Source organism: Cnephaeus nilssonii (genome assembly GCF_951640355.1).
Source record: "Cnephaeus nilssonii genome assembly, chromosome: 5".
NCBI lineage: Eukaryota > Metazoa > Chordata > Mammalia > Chiroptera > Vespertilionidae > Cnephaeus > Cnephaeus nilssonii.
Genome location: NC_137076.1, coordinates 9,472,651 through 9,495,518, shown reverse-complemented (window position 1 = coordinate 9,495,518; position 22,868 = coordinate 9,472,651). Strand labels below are relative to the sequence as shown.

Sequence of the window (22,868 nt, the reverse complement as noted above, 5' to 3'; positions counted from 1 at the left end):
TTTAACTACATTTCATCTTCCATGTCAAGGTGTTTGTACCAGGGAGGCAGTCTGCAATAGCTCACTTCAAGGAGATGCAAAAACCAATATCTTGTTCAGAGTTACTTAAAGTGCTGGCCCTGGACAAGATTAAGTCTTTGCACCTAATTATAAATCACATATAGCTTCCTTTATTGAGAGTCTTACCGTGAAAAAAAAATCAGCTTATCTAAAAAGCATACTTGATAATGTTATTGATTAACCATTTTGCACAAGTTCCTTATATCAACAGTCCATAGGCCACACTTTGAGGAGCAGAGGTCTGGATGGCTCATTTGACAGAAGAAGTAGTATTTCCATCCTGAATAATTCTATGTGGTTCAGAGTTGCCCCTTGTATAGAGAAGCAACTATCAATATTTATTAATAATTTAATGCTATGTAAAGTGTGGTAGATTAAGTGCTCCTGGCATGAAATAAATCCCAGATGATTTCTTATAATTAAAGGCAAAACACATTTTTTACATTCTATTTATGAGTATAGGATTCATCTACTCTAAAACCTTTCACATGACTTTCAACCTCCTCTCCAACCAGAGCTGGAATTTCAATCTTCAGAGATTGCGTGAAGCGATTTTCTTTTACATTCATTACAATTGAATCATTTGGCAAAGAGATTTTTTAAATACATAAAGCAATTTAATTTATCTTTAGTTGTTTAGATAAATAAGTAAAAAAGATCTCTAGGCACCCCTTTTTAAAATTAAAGAAAGAAAGCGGTTTAACTCAATAAATACAACAGTTTCTATATTTTATGAATTTTCAACCAAGTACAATAAACACGAGTTTTTTATTAGAAAATATCACTGTTACAAAAATTAAAAATAAATAAGTTGCTGCCACAAAATTGCAACATAATATCTAGTTGGCTCATTCTGTTATGGCCAATTGAGAGGAAGATGACAAAAGTGAACAGAACAAAAAAAGGAAAGAGATTTAGAAAGAGGAAGGAAAGACAGAAAAAGTGCTTTAGTAATGCGTTAGTTATATGAAGTCACCAAGAGAAACACATCCTCTGACTAAAATGCTATGATGAGACCATATTATATGAATGCTTTTATTGTCCCAGGGGTGAAGGAGATGCTCACGTTCTCTCTGTAAAGGCACTACTGGAAAACTTTGCTCTCCCACACGGAACCAGAAGACCCGAGGAGCAGCGGTCTTCACCGTGCTGGAGGAGTGCTTACTCGTACTTGTCCACACTTGGATGGCTGGAATCTGGCAGCGCTGCCTCCGTCATGACTGAGAAGGTTCAAAGACAATGGTCAAATCGGGCTTTTCTTCTTGAAGTGCTTCTAACGCGCAGATCGTATCATAGTTAAAATACATTTTACACAACCTATAAAAGCAAACAGAGAGCTTTGAGTTATGCTCTTCAAATGAACACTCAGAATTTTGGGCCTTAAAATATATCATCTCACTTCCCTTATTCTCACACACTTCTAAGCTCTCCAGTTCTGCACTTCATACCTAACATCATTTATGTTATATTTGTAACCTTCAAGTTTGAAAATGTTTGAACATATATAAACATAAATAGAATAGTGTAATAAATCTGCATATGGCCATTCAGCAGGTTTGACAATTAATAGCTCATGGCCAATCTTGTTTCAATTAAACACCACATGTCACACATCTATAAATATTTCATGGTATAACACTAAATGAAGAAGATTTTTAAAAACATAATACAATGCCATTATTACAGTTTAAAAAGTTAACAATAACTCCTTAATGTTAACATATGTCTAATATGTTTAAATTTCCTCAACTGTCTGATAATTCTTATATTATGTTCATTTAATCAGAAGCCATATAAAGTCCACATGTTGCAATTGCTTGGTAGGCCTCTCATGTCTTCTTTGACGTGAATTCTTTCTCCTTCTCTTTTCCTTGCCACTCAAATGAGAAATCATACCATTTGTCCTGCATCATTTCTAACAATCTTGATTTGATTATGTTGTGAATTGAAAGTATATGTTCCTCCAAAATTTGTATGTTGAAGCCCTAACCCTCAGTGTGATGGTATTTGGATATGATGCCTTTAGGATCTAATTAGCGTTAGATGAGTTCATTCGGATGGGTCCTCACAATAGGATTAGTGTTCTTATAGGAAGAGCTACCATCTCTCTGCCACATGATGACACAGCACAAGGGTGCCATCTGACAGCTCAGAAGAGAGCTTTCACCAGAAACTGAATCAGCAGACTTGGACTTTCCTTCCTCCAGAACTGTGAGAAATAAATGTCTATTCTTTAAGGCACCCAGTCTATGCTATTTTGTTATGGCAGCCAAGTTGACGAGACAGGTTGAGTGCATCTATGGACTCTCAAGTCTGTTTTGAGCCTGTCCTTTGTCCTCAGAATGTCCTTCAGAGCTTGGTCAGTGATCCCACATACAGCAATGTCCCAGCTTCATCCTAACCAACCCCTTCTTTTTGTTCCTCTATTTCTCTTAGCTCTGAGAATTTTGGCTTTTTCTGTAGCAAATATGTTCCACTGTGTCGGCACAAGGATGCAATGCTGATTCAAACTTTTATTTATTCAAACCTGCATTCCAGTTCAGTTCTCAGCCTTGAGGTAATAGAAAAGGGCAGAAGTCCCTGGGCTAATAGAATTTATATTCTTGGGGGAGGGTATAGATAATAAATAAACAAGAAAATAACATATATGATGGTGGTCAACACTATGGAGGGAAATATGAAGAGAAGAGAAAATAGCATGCTGGCCTGCTGCTTTCAATAGGATGACAAGAAACACACAGAGGAAGATCTTTAAGCAGATAATTTAAGGATGCACAGGAACAAGGCATGTGTATATCAAAAAATGAGAGAGTTCCAGGCAAAGGAAACACCAAGTGCAAAATTCCAGAGAATACAGTGTTTAAGTGAAACAGTGTGCAAGGAGCAGGAGGAACAGGGTCAGGAGAAGGTGAATTTGCAGAAGCAGCAGGCTTAGATCACAGAGGGTCTTGGGCTCTGCCATGAGTTTGTAGCTCTCACTTTGAATATGATAGGAAGTCACTGGAGCATGTTGATAGGAGTGAGCCCTGTTTAGTTGGACCCTCCATCTTCCATGGTAATCAAAATAAATGCAGGGTAGCCTGGCAGAAGGCCACCATAGCAATCCATACAAGAGATGATGGTGGCTGGAACCAAGGTAGGAACCATAAAGCAGGCAAGAGGTGAACAATGGGCGGGCATGCTGTGGAAGCCGAGCTTACAGGACATGCCGATGGAGTGGGTATGCGTAAGGAAGAAGAAGCATCAATGGTGACATCTGGACGGCAGTTACCATTGGCTGAGAAAGGGAAGAAGCAAGTTTCAGACAGAGTGGAAGAGCACAGATTTGGATTTAAACATGTGAAATTTGGGAGGCTTATTCGACACCCAAGTGTAAATGTCAGATAAGCATTTGGACATGGTATTCATGGAGATATAGATTGGGGGTATAACACATATAGAGTAAAGCCAGAAGACTAAGTGATATAAATGAGGGAGAAAATGTAGAGAAGGAAAATTAGGCAATGGGTGAGTCACAGGGATTCAGCATGTAAAGGTCAGGGCAATGAGAAGCAAAAAAGAAGACTGAGCAGAAATAGCCAATAAAGTAGGAGAAAACCAAGAGGAGAGTATGGTGCCTCTAAAGCCAAGTGAGGGAAACGTCCTCTTTGGGGAGATGATCCTCAGGGATGAATGAAGTCCTGACACTAACAGGAAGCTCTTACGACAAAAGTAATGAGTATCTAAGTAGTACCCTGGTGATGGAAGGGAGCCAATAGTTTCAATAAACTTCATTGGCTGAATTTTATGGAATTTCTCATCTTCATGTTTCTGGATCATGCTCTTCCCATTTATAAATACTCAAAAACAAGATCAACAGCATCCCTCTGTGCCAAGACCTTTGCAATAAGGATGAACCATAGTTCTATTAAGTCCAAGCCCCTGCATAGAAATATAGTAATTCCATTTGGCTGCTTTCATTAGACCTTACATTTCTTTTAGGAATATGGATGGAAAGCGTTTTATACCCAACTGAACCTTGAATATTCTAGATGTCTGGATGAAGTTGAATGTGTAGGTCATGACTCATCTACCCTATTTTTAAAATATCTTTGCCCTAACCGGTTTGGCTTAGTGGACAGAGTGTTGGCCTGTGGACCAAAGGGTCCTGGGCTTGATTCTGGCTCCTCCCCGGCATGGGCCCTGGTAGGGGCTCATGCAGGAGGCAACCAATCAATTTGTTCCTTTCACATTGATATTTCTCTCTGTCTTTCCCTCTCTCTTCCATTCTCTCTAAATGATCACTGGAAAAAAATATCCTTGGGTAAGGATTAACAAAACAAAACAAAACAAAACAAAACACCAACAACAACAAACATATCTTCAATACCTGGGCCAGGCCCAACTTCACCCTGAGTGCAAAAGAACCATCTTGGATTTTGGTAACTGGCCAACTTTTCCTTAGAACTTGGAGCCCTGCCCCTCATGTCTCCGAGGAGAGCACTTACTGAAGTCTTTTTAGGAGGCAGCCCTGTTGTTTCAGCACTTCACAGAACAGCATGACCCCCAGATCACCCAAGTCATTGTTGCCCAGGTTCAGCTGCCGCAAGCTCTGGTTGGAGGTCAGAAGTGTGGAAAGATCCCAGCAGCAGTGTGAGGAGAGGCTGCAATTGTCGAGTCTGCAAGAAAGAGAGTGATTCAGATAAAATGTTCCCTTCCCTTCCTCCAGGTCTCCCAGATCTTAGCCGGTAATATTTCAAACAAAGAAAACGTGCAGGATGAACAAGCTTGGAATAATTATATGTGTCATGATTATTCTGCTCTTCTTTGCAGATGAGAGTATTTTTCCAGTCTACTGGAATATCCAGATCCAATTAGCAATAGCACTTTCTGAATTGATGTTTCCTAAATTCTGTCTCCTCCCAAACTTCCTTAAAATATAAGAGCCATACCACCCCCATTCTTTTGTGGTGAAAGGAACTCATCATTACCTTTATATCATCTAGAAGTAGAATTCTTCCCAGTCCCGTGATTCTGTAATAAGCCAAGCCCTCAGAGGACACCAGCACTTCTTAGATACAGATGAACTCATCATCACTTCTCTATACACCCTTCCTCTTACCCACTATACATTCTGACATCTCGGGTTGTTCCACAACATCACTTTAATAAGCTAAGGCACTTACTCCAACATCTGAAGCTTGCAGTTGGGGTGCAAGAGTCCCTCACACAGAAGCTTCACCCCCTTGTCTCCAAGAGCATTCCCCCGTAGGTAAAGGTGTGTGAGATTCTGGTTGCCACTGAGCACTGAGGACAGAGCTGGACAACAAACGGACGTAAGGCCTGACTTCACCAACCTGTAGAAGAAATGGGAAGAAAACTCCTCAATGTCCAGCCTTCCTTGGGCATTGCACAACTATCTCACCACAGGAACCTCATCTTATCTGAAGAGCTGCATCCTCCAACATAGAGGCCAGGAGCTAGAATCACAGATATAACCTGAGGAAAGCACAAATCCCTGTCTCTGGCCCCATAAAAGAGACAAATGATGGTCTCAGCAGATATCTTGCTGGGATCAGTGGAAGAGTCGGAGTGAAAACAAACTGAGCCAGATTGACTTCACAGTCCTTCTCCTTCTTACACATATTCCCTCTGGCCATCCACGCTCCTCATGACCACTTCATCCAGAAATGCATCTCAGGCCACCCCACAACATTGCAGAGACCTGCCTTATTTGATTCTTACATCAACCAGGAAAGGTCGCAGTGCAACTGTATTACGTATTTCTTTACAGATTAGAAATTTGAGGCTGATCAAATTATGTGTTTCTCTTAAGGTTAAGGAACAAGTGTATGGTGGAGAGGAAACCCAGACTTAAGCCTTCTGGCATCATCCCCTATCGGTTGCCCCATCTGTCCATGTCACGCTGCCTTCTGTACTATAAGGCACTCCTTGGAACATAAGCCCTAGCCATGCATTGCATTCAGTTCGTTATGTACTACTTTTGTGTCAAGTGAGCTTACTTTCTTACCCAACAAGAGCATGGGGGCTCTGAAATAGAGAGCTCTGTCACTTCTGCATAGAATTTCAGAGGCTGATATACAGTATATAGAAAGGCCCAGATACTAGGCCTTCAACAAGGCCTTCATTAAAGAGCATGTCATGCAATCATATTTATTTCTGCTAGAATTCTTAACCATCACATATTTTTTTAAGCTCTAAAGTCTTAGAATCAGGAAAAATAGAAACACAGAAAGAAGTCATTCAGACAGTGTAGCATGAACAGGTGACCTAAAGGAAACAGAAGTACTTACCTACCCACTGTCTTTATCTTCCCATGAATCAGAATGAAAAAGACAGAGTAAGCAAGATGAAGAGGGAAATGAAGCCCAAGAGGGACAAGTAGAAACAAGGCAAGTTTCAAGTAGCTTCTAGTACATTTTGTCTCCAGCTATGAAGAATTTCATCTCAGGGTCCTCAGTGAACATGCAGAAGGGATTTGCAGGCTTGCTGCCTGTTATAGACCTAATGTTTGTAACCTCCAAAATTCCTATGTTAAATTTGTAACTCCCAATATGATCGTGTTATGAGGTGAAGTCTTTGAGAGATTTGATTACGTCTTGAGAGTGGAGCCCTGGTGATGGGATTAGTGCCCTTATAATAAAAATCTGAGAGCACTCTCACTCCTATGCTACGTGATGACACAGTGAGAAAGTGACTGAAAGCCAGTAAGAGTCCTCACCAGGAACCATATCTATAGGAGCCTTGATCTTGTGCTTCTGGCCTCTGGGACTGCGAACAATAAATATTTGTTGTTAAGTCACCCAGTCTGTGGTATTTTTTTTTTAGAGAGGGAGACAGGGAGAGGGAAAGAGAAACATTGATGAGAGAGAGATATATCGATCAGTTGCCTCCCACACACTTCCCAATCTGGAATTAACCTGCAACCTTGGTATGTGCTGGACCAGGAATCAAACCCATGACCTTTTGGTGCATGGAATGACACTCCAACCAACTGAGCCACAATGGGCAGGGCTATGGTATCTATACTAATAAAAGGGTAATATGCTAATTAGACCAGATAGACCGGACATCTTCTGATCATCCTTCTGGACAAAGCCAAGGTGATGGGGGCCAGGGCAGAGGTGGTTAGGGGCAATCAGGTCAGTAGGGGAACAGTTAGGGTCAATCAGGCCTGCAGGAGAGAGCAGTTAAGGGCAATCAGGCAGGCAGGCAGAGGAGGTTAGGGGTGATTAAGTCAGCAGGTGAGCAGTCAGGGGTGATCAGGCCTGCAGGTGAGCAGTTAGGGGAAATCAGGCAGGCAAGCACAGTGGTTAGGGGTGATCAGGCAGGCAGGCAGGTGAGCAATTAGGAGCCAGTGCACAAAATTTGTGCATGGGAAAGGGGGTCCCTCAGCCCGGCCTGCACCCTCTCCAATCTAGGACCCCTCAGACATCCCTCTCACAATCTTGGACCGCTGGCTCCCAACCGCTCACCTGCCTGCCTGATTGCCCCTAACCACTTCTGCCTGCCAGCCTGATCACCCCCTAACCACTCCCCTGCCAGCCTGATCAACACCTAACTGCTCTCCCCTGCCGGCCTGGTCACCCCTAACTGCCCTCCCCTGCTGGCCTGGTCGCCCCTAACTAGTTCTCCCCTACAGGCCTGGTTGCCCCCAACTGCCCTCCCCTGCTGGCCTGGTCACCCCTAACTGTCCTCCTCTGCAGACCTGGTCGCCCCCAACTGCCCTCCCCTGCTGGCCCGGTCACTCTTAACTGCCTTCCCTTGCCAGTGTGGTCGCCCCTAACTGTCCTCCCCTGCCAGCCTGGTTGCCCCCAACTGTCCTCCCCTGCAGGCCTGGTCACCCCTAACTGCCCTCCCTGCTGGCCTGGTCACCCCTAACTGCCTTCCCTTGCCAGTCTGGTCACCCCTAACTGTTCTCCCCTGCCAGCCTGGTCGCCCCCAACTGTCCTCCCCTGCAGGCCTGGTCGCCCCCAACTGCCCTCCCTGCTGGCCCAGTCACCCCTAACTGCCCTCCCCTGCAGGCCTGATCATCCCTAACCCCAAAGCCTAACTGCACCCCTTGCCAGTCTGGTCACCCCTAACTGCCCTCCCCTGCAGGCCTGATCACCCCCAACTGCCCTCCCTTATAGGCCTGGTCCCTCCCAACTGCTGTCCATCTTGTGGCAGCCATCTTGTGCCCACATGGGGGTGGCCATCTTTGACCACATAGGGGCAGCCATCTTGTGTGTTGGAGTAATGGTCAATTTGCTTATTACCTCTTTATTATATAGGATACCCTTTGAAATGTCTGGATAACTTGTAACTTCCCTTTTTCTGGACCTCTTGGGGCACAACCTAAGGTCCTGGGCAACAGGACAGATACCACAAATTCCTTCATTGTTATCATGTTAATTGTTCCTGCACCCACTTAAGTATGTGTCTATCATTTTACTTTTTATCCAGTCCCAGGGGTTTCCCTGCTTTGCTTTCTCCCACCTCTCTAGTCTATCACCAATGGATTTCATGTAACCCACCTACGTCCCTTTCCTTTGATTGCAATGTATAAATGTAGATGTAACCTGCCATTCTCCGGAGCGTTATCTCAATTCATTGAGGTTCTACTTCTGGCATATGTCAACAGTTTGGCTCAAAAAAAAACCCAAAAATTCTTTACAGGTTTCAATGGTTTTTTACGTTTAACATTTTGGTCATCTTATAAATTGCAATATTGTACAATCTTTAATGTGTATGTGCATAACAACAACAGAGTCAAAATATATGAGTCAAAAACTGACATAACTGGAAGGAAAAATGGATGAATCTACTATTGTTGAAGATTTCAACACCCCCTGTCAGAAATGGACAGATCTATCAGGCAGAAAATCAATAAGGGCCTACTTAAATTCAATAACAGTATCAACCAATTAGATGTATTTGACATCTATGGACTATTTCATCCAACAACAGAAGAATATACATTCTTATCAAGCTGTGCATGAAAAGGGGGCCACAAGCTAATCTGACTAGCTCAGGGAAGGCCTGTGTGGTGCCCTTGCAAACTCAGAGACCTAAAGTAACCACAAAGGATGGTATAAAATTAAAACTTGTTTAACTAAAATGAAGTTTATGGTGGGTAGTCATGTCCTAGGCTTGTATCTTCCCTGAAAAAAGTCAATCTTCATCTTAACTGAACCTGCTATTTTATTTTTATTTTTTTACATCTACAATAACATATTGTTGGAATGTCAAAGTAATTGTCCTTTTTCCAGACTTTGCAGATATAAAAAAGAAAAACACTAAAATTAACATGGGAAATTGTGCCTCCAAAGCTGGAAACTCCCAGACCTCCAGCCCTCATTAATACTCTTGATAAGAAGCCTTTATTTGCAAGTGCTTTACAGAAATGGGAAGATTTAACTAGAAAATAATAACCTAAGAATGGCCAAAATGCAGTTGTTGTCTTTGGGTACCTAAATTAATATTTTGCATGCAAAAATTAGAAAAATGCTGGCTGTAAAATTAAACTGGATGAATGAATGGGAAACATGTCTTGATTTAAAAATTAGAAGCTTCTTAAGAGAATCACAGAAAAATTATTTTACAAAACAAATTAGTAAGAAATTTTAGAAACTGTCTCTGAACTATTCTGAGACTAACAAGTGCTTACACCCTATCCTCCCCTTCTATAGCTCCTCCACTGTATCTTTTGCTCTCTGAGCTTCCTTGTCCGGACTTGCCCTTTCCCCTCCCTTCTTTCTTCCCCTTTTGTCTCCTCCACTACCACTGACTTAGGGGAAAATGTGAATAGGAATTCTAACAGCTCCCTTTAGAAAAAAGCTGCTGTCCGCTAGAGAGGAATCAGCAATTGCTCCCAATTTTATCCGGGATCCTGATGGGTTCACAAAGAAATTTAACTGTCAGAACGTGTAATCCTGGCCATTCTGACCTATTCCAATTAATACACCAACTGGTTTCTGAGAGCAAGGTAACAGAATTACTAAGTAAGGTATGCTGTGAAACTGTAAAGGAGTCTGTTTTTACTGTAAAAGGCCAGGTCACCATAAGAAAAATTGTAGAAAACTGAAATGAGATTTACAAAGAGAAAACAACCAAAGCAAACATAGGGTTGCTCTGAGGACTGTAGGAGGGTATTTCCCCTTCTCCTTACTAATACTTTAGGAGAAATTGAAATTACCCTAAAAGGGGAATTGACTAAGTTTCTTGTAGACACTGGGGCTACTTTACCCATTCTTAACCCTACCCAACTCAGTGTCCCTCTCCCTCAGAATAAAGCTTCTGGTAGGAGTATCTAACAAACCAATGATTGTTTTAAAACCAGAACCTGTTTCCTTCCCAACTAGGGGATGTTATGGGGCAACATATATTTTACTGGTCAAATCTTAACCAGTTCACCTGACTGAGTGAGGTTTTGTGGGAGGTTTTTTGAAATCAGTGATGCCCACATATGCTTTTTTCAAAAGGGTAAAATGTATTTAGAACTAAGTGAACCAGATACTGAACCAAAATGGGAAAATTATTATTTTGAAAAGGGGACCTTCCAGGAAGAAACTAATCTTGAAACAGACTGAACATTTGCTGACCATCTTTTCTTCATTAGTCACTTCCATGAGAGCCTGAGAGACAGCTTAACAGGGTGGGTACCTGCACTACTCAGAACGGCTCCGACAGCCCAGAGACTTGCAGAGATGCCTCTAACTCTCAGCTTGCTCCATGTGTCTCTGTAGATGGTGAACCCGTCCACAGTGCCTTGAAAGTCCCCTTTTGGGGGTACATACTCACCAACTGGGAGAAATTTGACTCCAGGTCCCTCAAGAAAAAGGCTAATCTTCTTTTGTAACATGGCCTGGTCCAAATATAAAGTGGGCAAAATATAATCGGGCCAGTTAATGACACAATTAATTTTAATACTATCTTGCAGCTAGGACCTGTTTTACCATTCCCAAACTAAAAGCCTTTATGGCTCCCAGAGGTGACCCTAAGCTAAGTAATTTTTGTAAACTAGAAAAAACGTACATACCCAAATGGTACCCCAAAAATGGGTGAATGGACTTGTCAGTCCATTGTTGAGTACAAACAAACAAACAAAAACAAACAGTACTATCTTTGCTTTACAATGCAGTCTTTACAGGGCCAGAGGTGTGGCTCCAGAAACAACGCAAAGCCCACCAAATGTTTTTACCTTCCCCAAATCTCCCCTATTCATCTCCTGAGACTGACAGATAATTGGCTTTCTGAAACCTAAGTCCCATGACCTTTGAAATGCAAATACCAAGAACTCTTGTCTCAGGCCATTTTTTAAAATACAAATCTCTGGAAGGTAAATCTTCTCAAAATAGAAAAAAAAAAATCTTAGCCACCTAGGCAAATCACTTTCATTTATTTTAACTATTCCTTTCTAAATTAGTGAATTTTAATTAAAGTTGTTGACTATCTGGATATTTTGAAATAACGTGAAATACTGAAACATAGATTGCCAGACAAGTCTTAAGTTTCTCTGCTTTTGTCTTTTTATTGCGGAAAGTCTGTAAAGCAGATTTGGAGCTGTTGGTGTAATATCTTGCGCTTTGATGAAGGTGTGTTTCTTGAAAGTGAGAGTGTGCTTAAATTGTGTTCATAAACGTCAATCCAAGGAATGCTGGCTGTTTACTTTTTTGGTTATCATTAGGAAGTGAGGCTTCTATGAGTTAAAAGTTCAAGTTAAGTTGGAAGAAATGATATGATTGTGATTATAGAAGGCATGAGGTATGGAGACTCATTTTTGAGGGAAAAGAAAGGAAGTTGTTCAAAGGACAATTATTTCTGAATGGATAAAAGGGCGTTTGAACGTTGTAGAAAAGTTTGCAAGATGTTGTGAAGATTATAAAAGTTTATGAATGTTTTAAGTTTATAAAAAATATCAATTATGTGTATGGTCTTTATGTGGTATGTGTTCATCTGTGTATTATGTATGGTGAATTTTCAGCCTCCATAACTAGGATATAATCTTTTATTGGCCTAAGATTACTTACATAAATTAAGCAAAACTCTACAGTCTGAACAAAATATTTAATATCAACACTGTTTTTAAGTTTAATTAATACCATAAAGTATGTGTTTCTTTTACCAAGATTTACAAAGAATTTATAATATAATTTTTTGGTTAAGTATATTTGACAACTTTCCCAAAGTTTAAATTTTAAGAAACTTTTTAACAGGGAGATTACTTAGAGTCATTCCAATGGGCCTTGAAATATCTCAAGGATTTATTCTCTCTTCTTATAAAAGAGATGTTTTTCTGTGGTACATCTATACAATGGAATACTACACTGCAGTAAAAAAGGAGTTCTTACCATTTGCAACAGCATGGATGGAACTGGAGAGCATGATGCTAAGTGAAATAAGCCAGTCAGAGAAAGATAAATATCACATGATCTCACTCATTTATGGAATATAATAAAAAACTTAAACTGATGAACAAAAATAGATCCAGAGACAGAGAAACATCAATCAGACCATTAACCCTCAGAGGGAAGGTAGGGGAGGGTAGGAGTAAGGGGGAGAGAACAACCAAAGGACTTGTATGCATGCATATAAGCCTAACCAATGGACACAGACAACAGGGGGGTGAGGGCATGAATAGGGGGGACAGAGGGGGTAATGGGGAAATAGGGACACATATGTAACACCTTAATCAATAAAGAAATTAAATTTTAAAAAGAAATAAATAAATAATAAAAGAAATAAATAATAAAAGAAATGTTTTTAAACTAAATTAGGCCTATTTAATATACTTAAAATTACATGGGAAGATTTCTCAAATGAAAATTAATAATAATAACTATGTTCTATGTGTATACATATATTTTATTAAAATGGATGTTCTAGAAATTTCAGTCTGCTCTAGAAAGGAACTTGCAAAGATTCAGAGCCAAATTCCAACAGGAAACTCTCAGGGGTAGTATGTGTCCAGTCAGTGACAGTGGGCAAGCCAAGAATAATGGTTCCCTGAGGGGACATCCAGCGGTGGTACTCTGAATATTTATTGTCCACACATTGGGAGTCTAAGAATTATTTCCAGTGCTTAATGCACACTTCCAATAAGCCATGTGCAACATTTTAAAATCTTACATATTATTTGTTCTATTCTTTAATTTAAATTATTTATTATTTGAAGTATTATATAAGTCTCCTTTTTCCCCCATTGACCTCTCCCTAGCAACCCCCACTGCCCAGCACATGCCCTTATCCCCCCGACTGTCTGTGTCCATTGGTTATGCTCATATTGATGCATACAAGTCCTTTGGTTGATCTCTTACCCCCTCATGCTCCCCACCACCCACCCCCGCCTTCCCTCAAGGTTGGACAGTCTGTTCAATGCTTCTATGACTCTGGTTCTGTTTTAATTCATCAGTTTATGTTGTTCATTATATTCCTTAAATGAGTGAGATAATATAATATTTATCTTCCCCTGACTGGCTTATTTCGCTTAGCATAATGCTCTCCAGTTCCATCCATGCTGTTGCAAATGGTAAAAGTTCTTTCTTTTTTACAGCAGCATAGTATTCCATTGTGTAGATGTATCACAGTTTTCTAACCACTCATCTGCTGATGGGCACTTAGGCTGTTTCCAAATCTTAGCTATTGTAAATTGTGTTGCTATGAACATATGGGTGCATATATCCTTTCTGATTGGTGTTTCTGTTTTCTTGGGATATATTCCTAGAAGTGGGATTACTGGGTCAAATGGAAGTTCTATTTTTAATTTTTTAAGGAAACGCCATACTGTTTTCCACAGTGGCTGCACCAGTCTGCATTCCCACCAGCAGTGCAAGAGGGTTCCTTTTTCTCCACATTCTCGCCAGCACTTGTCCTTTCTTGATTTGTTGATGACAGCCATTCTGACAGGTGTGAGATGGTACCTCATTGTCATTTTGATCTTCATCTCTCAGATGATTAGTGACTTTGAGCATCTTTTCATATGTCTCTTGGCCTTCTGTATGTCTTCTTTCAAAAAGTGTCTATTTAGGTCCTTTGCCCATTTTTTGGTCCTTTGCCACTGCAGCTGTGAGGGCTGAGGCAAACCAAAGCGGCTGCGAGGGCCAAGCCCCTTGCACGAATTTTGTGCATTGGGCCTTTAGTTGGTGTATAAAAAAGCCATATATTTCTAGGTGTTAATTTTGTATCCTGCAACATTTCAGAATTCATTTATAAAATCTAGTAGTTTTTTTATGGAGTCTTTAGGGTTTTCTGTGTACAATATCATGTCATCTGCGAATAATGACAATTTTACTTCTTCTTTTCCAATGCGGATGCCTTTCATTTCTTCTTCTTGTCTGATCGCTATGGCTAGCACTTCCAGTACTATGTCAATACTATATCTTGTTCCTGTTCTTAGGGGAAATGGTTTTAGTTTTTGCCCATTGAGTATGATGTTTGCTATAGGTTAGTCATATAAGGCTTTTATTATGTTGAGGCATGATTCCTCTATTCCCTCTTTGCTGAGAGTTTTTAATCAAGAAAGGGTGTTGGATTTTGTCAAATGCCTTTTCTGCATCAGTTGATATGATTATGTGATGTTTGTCTCTCAATTTGTTTATGTGATGTATCACATTTATTGATTTGTGGATATTGTACCAGCCTTGCATCCCTGGAACAAATCCCACTTGGTCATGGTGTATGATCTTTCTAATGTAATGCTGGATCTGATTTGCTAGAATTTTGTTGAGGATTTTAGCATCTATGTTCATCAGGGATATTGGCCTGTAATTGTCTTTCTTTGTAGTGTCTTTATCTGATTTTTTTAATTAGGGCAATACTGGCTTCATAGAAAGAGTTTGGAAGTGTGCCTTTCTCTTGCGTTTTTTGGAATAGTCTCAGAAGCACAGGTTTTAGTTTTCCTTTGAATGTTTGGTAAAACTCCCCTGTGAAGACTTCTGGCCCTGGGCTTTTGTTTGCTGGAAATTTTTTGATGACTGCTTCAGTTTCCTCCTTAGTTATCAGCCTATTCAGATTTTTTCATTCTTCTTGATTGAGTTTTGGAAGGTCGTATTTTTCTAGGAATATGTCCATTTCCTCTAGTGTGATGGAATAGAGTTGTTCATAGAATTTTTTTTTATAATCCTTTGTATTTCTGAGGGGTCTGTTGTTATTTCACCTCTTGCTTTTCTGATTCTGTTTATTTGGGTCTTCTCTCTTTGCTTCTTGGTGAGCCTGGCTAGAGGTTCATCAATCTTGTTTTTCCTTTCAAATAACCAGCTCTCGGTTTCATTGATCTTTTGTTGTTGTTTTTTTGTGTTTTTTTTGCCTCTCTGTCATTTATTTCTTCGCTGATCTTTATTATCTCCTTCCTTCTGCTCACTCTGGGCTTTTCTTGTTGCTCTCTTTCTAATTCTTTAAGTTGTAGAGTTAGATAATTTGTTACCAGTTTTTCTTGGTTTTGAGGTAGGCTTGTAATGCTATGAACTTCCCTCTAAGGACTGCTTTCACTGTGTCCCATAGGTTTTGGATTGTTGTTTTCATTGTCATTCATTTCCAGGATGTTTTTAATTTCTTCTGTGATCTCTTTGGTAACCCAATCATTGTGTAATAGCATGCTATTCAGCCTCCAAGTGTTTGAATATTTTTTATTGTTTTTATTAATTTGATTTCTAATATTATGCCATTGTGGTCTGAGAAGATGCTTGATATGATTTCAATCTTCTTGAATTTGGAGAGACTTCGCCTGTGACCCAATATGTGGTTCAGCTTTGAAAATGTCCCATGTGCACTTGAGAAGAAGGTATATTCTGTAGCTTTGGGGTGAAATGTTCTGAAGATGTCAATTAGGTCCATCTGATCTAGTGAGTCATTTAGGATTGCTGTTTCTTTGCTGATTTTTTGTCTAGAGGATTTATCCATTGATGTTATTCTATTTGTTTTAATTTACATTCCCTTGTTTACATATAATGTGGAGCATCTTTACAAGATGCTTATTTGCCATCTATGTATATTTTCTTCAGTAAGGTGTCTGTTAAGGTATTTGGCCCATTTTCAATCAGGTCGTTTGGTTTGGTTTGTTTTAAAAGGTTATTTTTAATATATTTTGGTTAACAATCTCTTATCAAATATGTCCTTGCAAATATTTTCTCCCCGTGTGACTTGTCTGTTCATTCTCTTGACAAGTCACATGGGGAGAAAATATTTGATAAGAGATTGTTACTCAAAATATACAAAAAAAAAACAGTAAAAAGATCAATGATTGCCCAGGATTAGGGGGAGGGAGGGAAGAAATAGGCCAAGCACAGGATTTGGGGGCACTGAAACCATTGTGTATGATACTGCAATAGTAGGTACATGCATTACTCATTTATCCAAATAGTAGAATGCACAACACCAACAGTGAACTGTAATGTACCCTATGGACTTTGGGTGATAATGATGTGTCAGTGTAGGTTCATCAACTGTAACAATGAACCACCTGGTGAAAGATGTTGATAGTGGGGTAGCCTATGCATGTCTGGGGGCAGAGAGTAAGTGGGAAATCTCTATGCATTCCTGTATAGAGCAAGAGCAGAACAGACTTTTTGGAATCATTTGACAATCAAATATGAAATCACTAACAGCTATGACTGTTATGTCAAGTGCTATGTCAAGACTGAGGTAAGGGGGTGTAATGGCAATGCCCTTAGGAGGACCCCAGAAAGCCCAAAACCACAAGTCTAAACCTTTGGATAAGAACTCAGTCTAGACACTGATATGAGTGGGATCTCCAACCCCTGTGGGCTGTAAGAACTCAAAGCTCCAACCACCCAATTCTTGAGCTTGGCTGTACCATGGGTCATGCTCAGAGCCCTGCTGGACGTCTACTCCAAAGGATGCATGCCACCACTCTAGCCTCCTGTGACTAGAACTTTACACTGGATTCTCATTCTATAGAGTAAACTTCCCCTCTCTGTATGTAATCTGCATGAGACTCTATTGGCTTATTGGGGACGTCTCCCCTAATAAATCTGGCATTGTGAAAGACACAAATATGTGTGAGAGATTCCTTTGGGGGATGTTCCCTTGCTGAATTGTCCACTTGTGCTTTAAGCCAAGTGTACTGCTAATAAAGTTGCTTGCTTTGCTTCCTTACTAAATTTTCTTGCTTTCCTTTTAACACTGCTTTCTGTCACTGGTCTAAATTCTTTCTCACAAGCATGACAAGAGCTAAGGAGGGGCGAGCCCCTCCAACTTGAGTGGCTCCCGGGTAACATCTTTCTGGTGCAGTGACTAGAATCGCTGAATCACCTGCTTTCACTTTGTCGGGGATGCAGGAATGCAGTAAGTTTTGTTCCTAGCCAGTTAGCCCTTTGTGCATGCATGTTAGTTTTCTTTGGGGAAAAGGGATGAGCAACAGCATAAGGAATTAGGCAACTGGAATAAAGTTATGTCCATTGACAGACATGAGGAGAAAGATGAGTACATAGGTTTGCCTGGGATCTGAAGAAAAGAGGCCATATCTCCCTCCTGTTTGAGTTCACAATGTGCTTATGTGAGAAGAACCTTGCAGAGGTGTCTGGGGTTGAACTCTAAGACATGCAGGGGCCTCATAGTGACTTCCATTTCACGTGTAATTAACTGGCTGGCTAATCCAAGGATGCACAAATAAGGGTTGATCATCCAGTGTTCTGAGCCCTCCCAGCTGTTTTAGATGCCCTGGAGAGAAACTGAGACATATAGGAGAGTGTGGGATGACCAGAAGGGTAACAGCTTCTGGGAGCCCTGCTCATAAACAGCACACAGAGACCCACTACCTCTAATCACTAGCTCATCTGTTCATAGACATGACTGCTAAAGGGATTAGTTTAAGCCACTGCTGAAATTCTCTGTTCCATCAAGATTTTGGCCTCTATATCTGCATTTATACTCTCTCTATAGGGCTTTCAGGGAGGAACTTGCTGCATGTGCAGGGCTGCATAGTATATACTAGTAGGACTAATTGGGGGCCCCACAAGTTTGCGAGATATTACACTAGGTTGGGGAAGGATATCCCTTTCTTTGTTTGTTTATATGAGCACTAGAGGCCCAGTGCATGATTTAATCATGCACCTGGTGCACCAGCGGGCTGTCCGCCGGTGCCCCAGGCCTTCCGAAAGCCTCCGGCGCTGCGGAGGCTTTCGAAAGGCCTTGCGCCGGAGCAGACAGGCGGCCAGGTCCCCCGCTTTGGCCTTTGATCGCGGGGGACCTGTCCGGCTGGCTGTCCGCCGGCACTGCGGAGGCTTTCGAAAGGCCTTGCGCCGGAGCAGACAGGCGGCCAGGTCCCCCGCTTTGGCCTTTGATCGCGGGGGACCTGTCCGGCTGGCTGTCCGCAGGCGCCCCAGGCCTTCCGAAAGCCTCCGGCGCTGCGGAGGCTTTCGAAAGGCCTTGCGCCGGAGCAGACAGGCGGCCAGGTCCCCCGCTTTGGCCTTTGATCGCGGGGGACCTGTCCGGCTGGCTGTCCGCCAGCGCCCCAGGCCTTCCGAAAGCCTCCGGCAGCCATGGTACAGACGCTGAGCTCGCGGCGCCAGAGGCGCCGCGAGCTCAGCGTCCTTCTGGCCCAATCAGCTACCCCAGCCACCCTGAGTCCCGCCCCCTGCGCCTCCTGCTGGCCCAATCGTGGGCGTAGCGGAGTGATGGTAATTTACATATTACCATTTTATTATGTAGGAGGATTGTAAGGAAAGACACTGGCCAGATGCTATTAACTGACTACTATTATTGTGGTGTGAGCAGAGGCATAAGTGAGACACCCTGGTTGAACAAATTGAAGCTTAGATCTTATGGTTATTTGCCTGGCTGATCAGGACCCTTTAGTCCACCCCATTAATTGAGGAACTGGTTCCATGCTAATCTATAATAATAAAAGCATAATATGCTAATTAGACCAGACAGCCAAACGACCTTCTGGACATCATTCCAGATGACCTTCCAGATGAAGCCACCATGGTGGGGGCCATGGCAAAGGCAGTTAGGGGTGATCAGGCAGGCAAGCAGGCAAGTGGTTAGGAGCCAGTGGTCCCAATTGCGAGAGGGTACAGGCCTGGCTGAGGGATTCCCCCACCCCTGTGCACAAATTTCATGCACCGGGCCTCTAGTTATGAAATAAATGGGATTAGAGGACTTCCTTCATGTACATACTCCAAGCTCGAATACCTAACTTTGAGGCCAAAAAACAGTTTATTAGGTATCTTGATAAGGTTGACAGATGTAGTAGAGAATGTTGGCTTTGTCCTACTGAACCTTACCAAAATATAGGGGATACCAATTAATTACCTGCTTAGATATGGACAAAGGAAGGGTTACCCACTCTATTCAGGCATCTGTTATGCATTGCTCTGCAGGACCCAGGAGATGGAGGAATCTTTTGAGGTGGACACTCTTGGTACACCTAAATTGCAGATATTCAGACATTCCAGCAGAAAAATAGGTTGGATAGCAAATTTTTTTCAGGGAATGTGAATATTGCAAGAACCTAGAAGAGTCCCATCTTTATAACTACTGGTAGGACTAGAAATAGTGCAATTCTTGCTCTAGCAGTGTCTTTGGCAGGAAAAACAGGTCAGTAGCTGATGGCATTGTCGCCTAAATAGAATAGTGTACCCAGAAAGTACAAGACCTCCCTCCATGGTACAGGGAAGAAGGGTTCAGAGGCAAAGGAGATTTTAAATTAAATGGGAATAGAGATGTCAGTAGGGGCTCAGGAGACTGGCATGGAGTTGAGCCCCCTGTCTGAGTCAGGTATAATCCATTCCCAGGAAACCTGACTAGTGCCCTGCTCATTAGTAAGGTCACCCTCAGGGCATGGGATAAACACATCCATGGGTAACTGCAGCCAGGAATTTCAGTTACTCGGTAAAACTAGTTAATTTTGGAAACCCATGCCTGAGAAGGGACACCTTCTCCAGGCGGAGTTTAGATGAGAAACCAAAATCCAATACCATAAGTTTCACCTCTGAGATACAGCCTAAAGAATTGGGAAAATTTGATGCTCAAACCTTAAAAGAAAAAACTTTATTTTTCTTTTGTAATATAGCTTGTCCTCAGTATAAATTAGGAGATGGGGAAGTTTGGCCAGGAAATAAATGCCTAAATTATAATGCAATCTTGCAGCTAGACTTATTCTGTCAAAGGCAGGGCAAGTGGGCCTGGAAATACCATATGTGCAGGTCTTCATGGCCCTGAGAAATAACTAAAAAATGCACAAAAACTATAAGGTAGATCCTGTGCTCTTAGCAGAGAAAGAACTGAATCTTGAGAGTGAATGCCCGATTCCACCCATGGTGCCTCAACAACCAATTTCCCCAGAATGAGCATCACCCTATACTGAATCCACCAGTCAGAGCAAAGTTAAACAACAAATTCCAAAGAAAAACAAAGAATACCACTTCCACATTTCCCTTTGATGAAAGCCTCAGGACAGGAGGGAATATTAAGAATTCAGGTTCCATTTAGCGTACAAGACTTAATAGGCATAAAGAATAGGTTGGAAAGTTTTACAGAATGCCTCAGCAAATTTATCCAAGAATGGAAAAAGCTCACTTTAATGTATGATTTATCTTGGAGGATGTTAATTGAATCCTCCAAGAAGCCCTGCTTATGCAAATGAGGTCCATACAGAAAATGATAACTCCACCAGGAACAGAGGCCATCCCCTCTTCTAATCCTAATTGGGAATATGATTCGGAGGATGTGAGAGGCCACAGATCACATGCTTTTTTGCCTCCTGCAGGGAATGAAAGCCTCCCGAAAGAAATCTATTAATTATAATGAACTGGCAGCCATTGACCAAGGTGCCCAAAAAAATTCCACCACCTTCATAGAAAGGATAAGGAAAGCTTTAATTAAGATCCCAATGATCCAGCTTGAGCTATTGTCCTGAAAGACAAATTCATGACCCAATCAGCCCCAGATATTAGGAGGAAAGACAGATATTAGAAATAGGACCAGCTACTCCCACGGAAGGGATGGTAAAAGTAGCATCTTCGGTATTTTACAACAGTGATCAAGAGGATGAAGAGAGGGCTTTCGAAAATGAAAAACAGAAGTATCCTGATTGAAGAGATGAATCAGAGGGGAGGTCGGAAAGATGGTGGAATAGACGGACGTGTCCTGAGCCTTGTCCCGGAGCGGATGGAGGGAGCAGCTGAAATGAGTGGAATTCAGCCCGAATTTGGCGAGGAGATGCAGCTGGTGAGATAGTTTGCACCCGGGAAGGGCAGAAGTCCCTGAAAAAGAAAACAACTCCGAGACCATGTGGATTCCAGCAACAGAGAGGAATCGACAGGACTACTCCAGCTATGAAGACAGAAAAGAAGCAGTCCAGAGATGGAAGACGCTGACGTCGCCTTGCCATACTAGCAGTCAGCAGCTGTGCGTCACTGCAGGTTGCCCAGGACCAAACCAGAGAGAGTCGGACTTTCATTACCACCATTTGTCCACCATCCAGAACTGAAATATCATTGCTGACATGTGCACATAAGGAACTGTTTGACATTGAAATTGGGTCTCAAAAGAACTGTTGGCCCAGAAAGAAACTCACTACAGACTGATTCATTTGCCTTTCAGCATAACCATTATTGCTTGTCTCATTTTCGGTTCTTATAAGTGTATTTCTAGTAGCACATGATCTCACTCATCTAGGGAAAATGATGAACAACATAGACTGATGAACAAGAACAGACCCAGAAATAAGGAGGCATGGATCAGACTGTCGGGCCTCAGAGGGAGGGGAGGGGAGGGTGGGATATAGGGGAGAGATCAACCAAAGGACTTGTGTTCATGCATATGAGCCTAACCAGTGGTTAAGGACAACAGGGGGGTGGGGGCATGCATGGGAAGGGGTGTGGGATGGGAATGGGGGGATGAGGACAAATATGTGATACCTTAATCAATAAAAAATTTTAAAAAAAGAAAGAAAATAAAAGAAAATGAAAAACACAAAGAGAAAAGTCAGGCCGAGCTTCTTTCTACCCTAGAAGAACAGAGGCTGATGATGCCACAGAAGGGAAAACCCAAAAGTCCTCCTCCCGGCAATTGCCATAAATTCGGGCAGCCCGGATGGAAAAGGGAGTACCCTAGGAAGTTGCCTACTCAAAAAATGTGCCCCCTCTGCCTCAAATTCAGCCACTGGAAGAGGAACTATCCCGGGACCCAGAGGGTCCCTAGACCAGAACCTACCCACACAATGGCCTTGAAATCAAGGGGCCCTGTGCTCCAGTTGGTTCCTGCTAGGAACATCATCATTGAAGGGACAGAGCCAACGGTAACCCTCAAAGTGGCAGGAAGGTACATTAATTTCCTTTTGGACATGGAGCCACCTTCTCTGTGCTGACCTCCTGTAGGGCTCTCTTCCTTCAGCAGCATTATACAAGGGGTAGATGGAAAAACCCAAGCAAAATACTTTACACCACCTTTAAATTGCCTATGGGGAGCAACTACCTCTTATTTTTTTAAATAAATCTTTATTGTTCAGATTATTACAGATGTTCCTCTTTTTTTCCCCCCATAGCTCCCCTCCTCCCAGTTCCCACCCCACCCCATGCCCTTTACCCCCCGCCACTGTCCTCGTCCACAGGTGTACGATTTTTGTCCAAATCTCTTTCTGCACCCCCCACACCCCTTTCCCCCCAAGAATTGTCACTCCACTCCCTTTCTATGCCCCTGATTCTATTATATTCACCAGTTTATTCTGTTAATCAGATTTTTAATTCACTTGATTTTTAGATTCACTTGTTGATAGATATGTATTTGTTGTCACTTTGTTGTTCATAATTTTTATCTTTACCTTTTTCTTCTCTCCCTCTTCTTAAAGAATACCCTTCAGCATT

General features: G+C 41.8%; 1 protein-coding gene across 1 annotated transcript in view; it reads right to left on the bottom strand.

Moving 5' to 3' along the window:
- Window positions 1–1,274: 1,274 nt before the first annotated feature.
- Window positions 1,275–22,868, bottom strand: part of NLRP3 (NLR family pyrin domain containing 3) — a gene marked incomplete at both ends in the record, with an annotated part of 38,676 nt that continues 17,082 nt past the window's right edge. The window contains 3 exons of the mRNA XM_079772631.1: window positions 1,275–1,377; window positions 4,548–4,718; window positions 5,226–5,396. Coding sequence (XP_079628757.1) covers window positions 1,275–1,377; window positions 4,548–4,718; window positions 5,226–5,396 — 445 coding nt within the window. The remainder of the gene's footprint in view (window positions 1,378–4,547; window positions 4,719–5,225; window positions 5,397–22,868) is intronic.